The sequence below is a fragment of the Tupaia chinensis genome, unplaced genomic scaffold (genome assembly GCF_000334495.1).
Source record: "Tupaia chinensis unplaced genomic scaffold, TupChi_1.0 Scaffold141490_1, whole genome shotgun sequence".
Taxonomy (NCBI): Eukaryota; Metazoa; Chordata; class Mammalia; order Scandentia; family Tupaiidae; genus Tupaia; species Tupaia belangeri.
The window spans coordinates 2,624,774-2,633,651 of record NW_006201352.1 but is presented as its reverse complement, the minus strand read 5'-3'; the positions used below and the strand labels follow the sequence as shown (position 1 = coordinate 2,633,651).

At 47.7% G+C, this 8,878-nt stretch overlaps 2 protein-coding genes across 2 annotated transcripts in view; one reads left to right on the top strand and one right to left on the bottom strand.

The window, feature by feature from the left end:
- The window catches only part of EVC (EvC ciliary complex subunit 1), a 105,846-nt gene extending 105,783 nt beyond the window's left edge, over nt 1-63 (bottom strand). The window contains exon 1 of the mRNA XM_006163199.1: nt 9-63. Within this exon, the coding sequence (XP_006163261.1) occupies nt 9-63 (55 nt within the window). The remainder of the gene's footprint in view (nt 1-8) is intronic.
- Nucleotides 64-2,406: 2,343 nt separating this feature from the next.
- The window catches only part of EVC2 (EvC ciliary complex subunit 2), a 209,103-nt gene continuing 202,631 nt past the window's right edge, over nt 2,407-8,878 (top strand). Inside the window, exon 1 of the mRNA XM_006163194.3 lies at nt 2,407-2,665. Coding sequence (XP_006163256.1) covers nt 2,438-2,665 — 228 coding nt within the window. The 5' untranslated portion in view covers nt 2,407-2,437. The remainder of the gene's footprint in view (nt 2,666-8,878) is intronic.

The following is an 8,878-nucleotide window of genomic DNA, read 5'->3' as shown; positions in this document are numbered from 1 at the left end:
TCGCTCGCGCAGGTCGCCGTCGCGCGGGTCATCCGGGGCAATCAGGCGGCCCGCCGGCCGCATCCCGTCCGCCGCGGCTCACTGCCCACGTTCTCATGCACCGAACCCGCCAGGTCGGACTTCCAGCCCGGGGGACCAGGGGCGCAACACGCCCTGCTGGCTTTTCGGCCTGGGCTGACTCCTTCCTCCGGTTCCTCTCCGCCTTCCCAGCTCTGCGGAGCCTGAGGGAGGAGCCTGGATTGTCTGCCCAAAACTTGGAGCCACTCCGGGGCCCCCATCCCGCGCGTGCACTGAGCATGCTCGGCGAGAGGCGGTACTTCTCCCAGCTAGGAGGACCCTTAGGAGTCTTCTCTTACACCAGGCATCCCGGACAACCAGAGAAAGGACCCCCCACTCCGACCACTGAAGAAAGAGAAATGCGTTGCTAGTGTTTATTGAGCTCTTAAGATGTGCGAAACTTTTAGCCTACTGACCTCATTCACCTTTTCAACAACCCTCTGTGACGGGTGCTACTATCCACTCGTCCTCCTGAAGAGGAAAGCCATGGACAGAGCTGTTAAGTGACCAAATGCCTTCCCACTGCCTCCCAACTTTTTCACCAGGAGACTCTTGTTTTAATTTCATTTTCTCCTAGGGATGGTCAGTGGTTTTCTCTGTCGATGTGCAGAGAGATTGCTCTACTCAGCCCCCACCGGGATGGAGACGGGGTCACTCTCCATTCACTCAGCATTTGCTTAGAACCCACTGGGCAGGGGCCAGGCCAAGATGGACTAGAAAAGGCCTAGGCACTGAGGCTCCGTGGCTTGTACGAGACCATGGCCTGCTCTTTCTTCAAGCAAACACTTACCAAGCAGCTAGCTACTAGAGGCTCCTGGGTGCTGGGGGTGCGGCCAAAAACACAGATGCAGCACACATGGCCGCGTCTAGCCTTTGGAGCCCAGTTCTCTATGAGAGCAGTACCACGGGGATCTGTTCAAGGAGAAGGGTCTTTGTTCCTTTCATCCTGATGCCCAGCTCAAGTTTCATTTGTCTCATCATGTCCACATCAGCCCTTCTACGGGTTAGATGGGAATTATTAATATTACCCAGATTCTTCATCCTTATTATAAATGGATAAAAAGACAGCCAGAGATTAAAGATGGTACATTCAAATGTCAAGTCTTGCGTCTAAGACGTGGGGACAGAATATAGTCACACCTGTGTCTGTCCAGCCTCAGGCCCACACTCTCTGCCGTGGAAATCCTCTTAAATGTTTCCTTAGAAGCATCTCCAGGCTCCTGGGAATGACTATGGGACAATAACCTAAAGTTTTTGCTTTACACTGGCAGTTTTTGGATGCTCAGGCTTTAACTTGAAATATATGATGTTCTTTGCATTTTGCTTTGTGATAAAGGAGTTTGGATATTAAAATTACCCTTTAACTTATTCACCATCAAATAACATTGATTAGTCTTCGGCCTTGTCTCACCCCAAGGACAGTAACCAGGTGTGTGGAGCTTGACTGATAAATTCTCAAACCCCCAAATCCCATCACCTATCCATGCCAGGCCCCTGGAGGGGTGGGATAGAAGGAGGCTGCCAGGTGCCAGGCTTCCTGGCCTGAGGCTGCAGACCTGACAAGCTGCCCAGCAGGAAGGCTGTCGGGGGATGGGAGCCCTGTCCCCTGTGAGCAGGTGTGAGCAGTCATTAGGCTCCAGGAAGGGATGAGGAAGCTGAGAAACTGCGAGACTGGTCCCTACTTGTTTCCCCATCTCCTCCTTCTCCTGCCTTCATGGCAAAGCAAACCTTGCCCCGAACAGCTGCCTGGCTCTAGACACCGTCTTCCCACACGGAGCTGGTCCCGCGGCTAATCCGCAGCAAGGGCTCAGGCAGTAGGTATCGACTAGACTGAACCAAATCCAACAGAGAACCAGGGTGGCCTTTTCCTCTCTCCTGAGCTTCCAGTCCTCTTCCCTGCCCATCTGTGTTCTGTCCTGTCTCCTCTGGGCTCTCCGGGCACAGGGGCCTGCCTCTCCAAATGCGTCCAATTCTGCCTGCTTTGTATGCCAGGGAAGACTTCCTGGACGAAGTGAGTCTGAGTTGAGAACCCGGCAGGTCTTAGTGCAGGGGTCCATGACCCTGGGAATCTCTGAGAGCAGGACAGTGACCTGATCTGATTTGGGTGGCGCCCAGGCCGCGGGTACGGTGTGGGCAAACCAAAGCGTGGCCGCGGGGCCAGCCTCACTCCCTCTCTCCCTCCCTCCCTCCCGCGGTGTCGGGCGCCTCTGGGCCAGCCAGGCGCCTCCTTGCTCGCCAAGCGCCAGATGCGGGTGTTTCAGAAAAACTTTCCGCAGTGACTCGCACTGAGCATGCTCGGCTGCTGGGCGGGCCTGGGGTCCGGAAGCTCCAGTGACTCCGTCACACCCGCCCCTTTAGGGTGGACCGTCTCAGACAGACGATGAGCCCCCCAGGCGCCTGGGGGCGCGCTACGTGGGTGCTGTTCTGGGGTCTCCTGGCCTCAGCCCTGGCGCTCGGGTGCCGATGCTGGTCCTCCGCGAGCCGGGGTCCGCTGCAGTGTCCCCTCCATGCGCAACCTTCTTCAGATCCCCTCTCGGCTGCCGGGGACCCGCCAGGCCTGGACACCCCTCCCAGACTGAGCAGAACACGGCCCAAGAGAACCCGGCAGGTAAGAAGGACCGCCCCGCAATTTCAAGTCTGACCTGGGCGGCTGGGCTTCAGTCTACACCAACCTCAGGAGGTTACTTAGTGTTGGACAAAACATTTGGAAGGAGGGGCAGGGACTAAATAGGATGCCTCGTGGTGTTCCTTCGGGGCATCCCGCTGGAGGCCGGCGGAAAACTTGTAGGAGAGTGGTGACAGCGGGAGTGACGGCCACGGCTTGGCCTCTACCACCTGCCTGCTTCTCCTCCCACTCTGCATCCTTACAGCTCCGTGACCGAGGGCAAGTCACTTCACTTCTTGTTTCTCTGTTTCCCGACCTGTAAAGCGGGTTCACTGCAGCGTCTACCCCAGAGGGTGATGTGAGTTAGACCAGTTTCATGGCTGCAGAACTTTTGGCATGGGCAGGCACTAGACCAGAGGGCAGTGACTGTTAAAAGAGGAGTTGGGGGGATTGACTGATGTTACTGCACGCTGTCTGATGAACTTAGCCACTCCCCGCCTCACCCTGGCCCTCTTCTGTGGCCCCATACTTGGAATAGCTGAGAGCCCTGGGTGTCACCCGGATGTCCCCTCTTCCTCCAGTAAAACTGGGCTTCAGTCCTAGCACACCTTTCCCTCTTAGTCAGCTCCTCTGTCTGTCTCTCCTGGTCCCCACTGCCAGCTTACCACGCCCACTGCACCTCTGATGCTCCCTGACCCTTTCCCCTGGCTCTCCCCTAACTGGGGCTCTTTCCTATTGTTCCTGTCAGACATATAGGGTGGTTTGTGCCAGGAATCCATCCTACCACTTTCCCTCCTGTTACACTCTCCCCTCTCTTACCTGGTTGCTCTTGGCAGCAAACCCAGGCTTCCATTCCCAGGGATGCCTGGCCAGGAGTTTTGCCCATGGACACTGGGAATCTGCACAGGCTTCCCCAGGACATGGCTGGCCCATCCTCCTGAGTTTTCCACCTGCACATACAGGACAGGTGGCGCACTTGCAGTAGAGGTTCAGGTCTCTTAAGGGAATTTTGTTCCTGTTCTATCCTGCATTTTCTTAGGTTTTCACTAGAAATACTTTATCAATGCCATGAACTTTAAAGAGTTTAACATCAGGGGACCAGCAGTTAGCGTAATGGCTATGTCACTGGACTCCCATGTAGTCGACTGTGGTAGGAGTCCCAGACCCGGTGGCTTAAACTCACGCCAGGTGCGTGTGCGTGCATGCCGAAGATCCCGAGAAGAGAATGGAGAAGGGATTGTGGGGTGGCCATCCCCCCTGGGGGTGATTTCTCGCTTTCTGTCTTTCTCTTTCTGGCGAGTGCATGCGCCCTATAGCAAAAACCTCTAAGAAAAACGTTTAACAACAGGACAATTTTTTAGGGGCTTTTCACCTGCTCCTGCCAGATGAGATAGAAGTATCTGGTCTAGGGGGACTAGCAGTTGGTGTAATGGCTATGCCGCTGGACTCCCATGTAGTCTACTGCGGTTCGAGTCCCGGACCCAGTGGCTTAAACTCACGCTGGGCAGGTGTGCATGCGTGCCCAAGATCCGGAGAGGAGAATGAGGGAGAAGGGATTGTGGTGTGGCCATCCCTCCTGGGGGGTGATATCTCGCTTTCTGTCTCTCTGTCTTTCTCTGTCTTTCTGGTGAGCGCACGCGCCGTATAGCAAAAACTCCCTGCCCCCCGCCCCCACAAAAAAAGAAATATCTGGTCCATTTTACAGATGAGAAAACCAAGGCCCAGGGAGCCATGCTTTCTCCCTGGCCCCACATTCAGAACCTGCTCACGTGGCCTCATCTGCTTTGCACATGCCCTTCCTCCTGGGAGGCCAATGCTGGAATATCCTGGTGAACATTTGCCTTTATCACGTAGCAGTGTCGAGGGTGGTCTCTGGGAAGGACTTGCAACCACCCAGGCCTAGAGTAAGTCCAGCACCTTATGCTCAGGGACTGCCCCTGCCGTTGCAGGAGCCTGAGAGGAGAACAATCCCCTGTACCGAGGGGTCCTCAGTGCTTCCAGTGCCTCACCTGGGTCCTGGCCCTGCCCAGCTCCTCTGCGGACCACGAGGCCAGCCCTCCTTTATCCTCTGGGCCTATCTCAGGCCGTGCTACCTGTCCCTCCTCAGGACCTCAGCTTGTTCTTCTGAGTAACAGTATATGGCATCTCTTTCCCCAGCACAATTTCAGGTGGCATCTGATAGTTGTTCCTGTTGTGCTTATTTGAGCCCTTCTGTCGTGTTTCCCTCCACTCATTTATCCGTTCATTTACTGCATATACTTATTGCCCCTTTGCTAAGTACTAAGCTTGTGTGCAGGGGGCTGGGAGACAAATTCTTAATTGCACAAAGTGGTTTAGTATTATGAAGAAGGTGGGGAGCTATGAGGGAGGGTAGGTAGAAAGCCCATTTTGTTTGGGAAGTGAGAGGATGATAATTCAGTTGAGACTTCAAGGATGATTATGTTTAGCTAGAAAAAGTGTGAAGAGAGGACATCTCAGGTGGACAGAATGTTGTGGGTGCCCCCAGGTGGCAGAGTCTATGGCATACGCACAGACTGGCCCCATGATGCTGGGTCATTCCTTGATTAAAAATTTACCATATCCTGGGAACAGCAGATAGTGTGAAGGTTAAGGCAGCTGGATCCCACATGGCTGGCTGCACAGTTGCAGTCCAGGACCCAAGGGCTTGAAAATTATGCCAGGCATGTGTGCATGTGTGCCCAAAATCCCAGGAGGAGACTGAAGGAGAAAAGACTGCGGTGTGGCAATCCTCCCAGGGGATGATTTCATACTTTCCTTCTCTCTCTCTCGTGAATGCATGTGCCCTATAGCAAGAACCTTAAAATATGTCTCTGTCTCTGGGGGGAACTAGCAGTTAGCGTAATGGCTATGTCGCTGGACTCCCACGTAGTCGACCGTGGTTTGCGTCCCGGACCCGGTGGCTTAAAACTCACGCCGGGTGTGTGTGCGTGCGTGCCCAAGATCCCAGAGGAGAATGGAGGAGAAGGGATTGCAGCGTGACCATCCCCCCTGGGGGCTGATTTCTCGCTTTCTGTCTCTATGTCTCTGTCTGTCTGGCGAGCGCACGCACCCTATAGCGAAAAAACCTCTCCAAAAAAAGACAAAACAAACAAACAACCAAAAAAAACCCCTCTATCTCTATCTCTGTCTGTCTATCTATCTATCTATCTATCTGTATCTATATATCTCTCTCTCTATATATATATATCAACATCGTTTGGGTTCCTTGGCTTCTTTTTGTACTGTGTGTTCCTGTGGAGTAGAGTTTCTGCTTCTTTTCATTTCTTCATTTGATGTTCACTGAGAACACCTCGTATTTCCCAGTGACTCTCCAAGGGGGGTCCACTAGTCTACTAGGCAATTGCTGAAACATTTCAGGGGTCCACAAAGTCAGAGCTGTTTTCTTAGTAATACAAAGATGTTATTGTTTTCCCACTCCTATTTCTTTTTTTTAATTTAAATTTATTTATTTACATTCATTCATTGTACATCATGACAACATACAAAATGATTTTCCATCCAGAGTACACTATATATTGGCTCAATCAAGCACATCAGCATACATGTTATTGTCAACAATTTTCCATTTCTTGTTTTCTATATGTTTTGCTTTTTTTTTCCTTGTCCTTGATTCCCTATTTCTTACCCTCTGCCATCTCCCACTCTCCTCCCATACTGTCTCTGGTATCTATGTTTGCTTTCTCTACTGTTTTCCCCCACACTTTATTGAGTCACTAAAGATCTTAATTAATCTAAATGTTTTCCCAGCAAGCACAGCTGATATATACATTTCCATGAACACAAGTCCAACTTTAGGCATAAGCCTCAATGAGTAGAATGAACATCCTATAAAGTAGCACCTAGCTGAGGCTATATATTATACTGCAGTCATCGAATAGGTATTTTTTTTCCTGAAACTTTTTTTCAACTTAATTTACATCCTTTCCCTAAGCATCGTCACAGCATACAAAATGTGATTTCCCATCCAGAATATACTGCATAGTGGCTTAATCATGCATATTATTATTACAAATTTTCCATGTCTAGTTTCTAGAAATTTTTTTTTAAACCCCTATTTCTGATCCTCTGTCCTTTCCCATCCTCTTCTCACACTATCTCTGGAGTCTACAATTGTCTTCTATTCCTTTCCCACCCACATTGTATCGATAACACAATTTCTTAAATAATCTAACTACTTTCAATAGCAAGTTCACTTGATACTATTAAGAAAACCAGATTTAACTTAAAGAAATGCTAAGGAACTTTGCTTAAAGCCAGGAAACAGGTTAGGATTCCCATCAAATGATAGGTGCATGAACCTATCCATATCTCAAGACAGGACACAAATCCTTACAACCAAATAACAAAGTCTACAAGAAAATCAGCAATATTTTAGTCAAAAGTCATAAAATTATACTTCACCAATTCATTCTCATGTACTTTATCTCCTGTTGTAGTTCAATTTTTCTCTATTAAATTCTGAGATATAATATTCAACTCCAGACTTCTCCCTACGATTAAGTTGGTCACTCTCTTAGTTTTTGAACTCTTATGTCTGTGTGTCTGTATTTAATTTTCCTGATATAGCACTCCCTTGAGAACTTCTTGGAGATCTGGTAAATTCTAAGGAGTGCACGATGGATTTTGCAGCAGGGACACAAGATGAGTATTGCAGATTTAAGAAACTGGGAATTCAGTTTATTGAAGTAGTTCAGACATAGATGATGTTTATAAAACTACTAAACAATACCATTCTTCTATTTTTATTTTTAGAAAATAGTTACTTTTCATAAAATATACTTAGTATGTTAATATGCAATGGGATTGTCATTCTTATTAAAAACTAATTAATAGATATGTAAAAGTAACTTAATTTTTATTTAAGTAAATTTTTTAATCTTTAAAATGTTTTATTTTAAATTATATGCATAACTGTAATTTTCCATATTAGCCATTTTTAAGCATATAATTCATTGGCATTAATTGCATTCACAATGTTGTGCAATCCTCACCAGTATCTAGTTCTAAATCTCACCACTCCAAAAGAAAATCTGTATCCATTAAACAATAACTTCCCCCACCATTATCACATACATACCTCACCTCCTGTCAATCTAATTTACTTTCTGTTTCTTTCTTTTATGAATTTATTTATTTTTATATAAATTCAATGGCATTGTTTAGCTTATGAAGTGAAGATTTCAATATGTAAACATTTCTCCCCAATTCAGTTGATCAAAATATCTTCAGCACATTACACCACACCTCTCCGTCCCATCGATGCTCTGTCTCTGTATCCCTCTTCCAAATATCCTTCCCTAGGCCCCTCTCCTCCACACACACCACATCTGACATTCACACCCATCTTTTGTGTTTGTATATCTTTCAGTCAATCAGTTTTTGTCGTAGAGTGCAGATACTCGATATATATTAAGTGGGGACATGCAGTGTCTCTCCTTCATAGCCTGGCTTGCTTCACTCAGCAGTAAATCTTCCATATTCTTTCACTTTCTGTCAAAAGCCAGGGTTTTGTTGGTTTTTATGGCTGAATAGTATTCCACAGAGTATATGTGCCACAGTTTTTCAATCCATTCATTTATACGGAGGCATTCGGGTTGGTTCCATTTCTTAGCGGTCGTGAATAGTGCTGCAATAAACATCGATGTGCAAGCCTTTTCCAATTAAGAATTCTTCTATCCTTTGGGTAGATACCAAGGAGTGGGATTGCTGGATCATATGGTAGATCTATTTGTAGATTTTTGAGGAATCTCCAAATTGTTCTCCACAGTGGCTGGACCAATTTACATTCCCATCAGCAGTGTAAAAGAGTTCCCCCTTCACCACACGCCTGCCAACACTTATCTTTTTTTTTTTATCTTAGACATTCTGACTGGGGTTAGGTGGTACCTCATTGTTGTTTTGATCTGCATTTCCCTTACGATGAGGGATGTTGAACATTTTTTCATGTGCCTTTTGGCCATTCGTATGTCATCTTTAGAGAGTGTTTTTTTCAACTCCATCTACCGTCTTTTAATAGGGTTGATCATCTTTTTTCCAAACAGCTTCTTTAGTTCCTTGTGTATTCTGGTTATCAGTCCATTATATGATGCATAATTTACAAAAATATTTTCCCATTCTGAGGGCTGTCGATTCACACTAATTACTGTATCTTTTGCCATGCAGAAACTTCTTAGTCTGATGTAATCCCACTTGTCT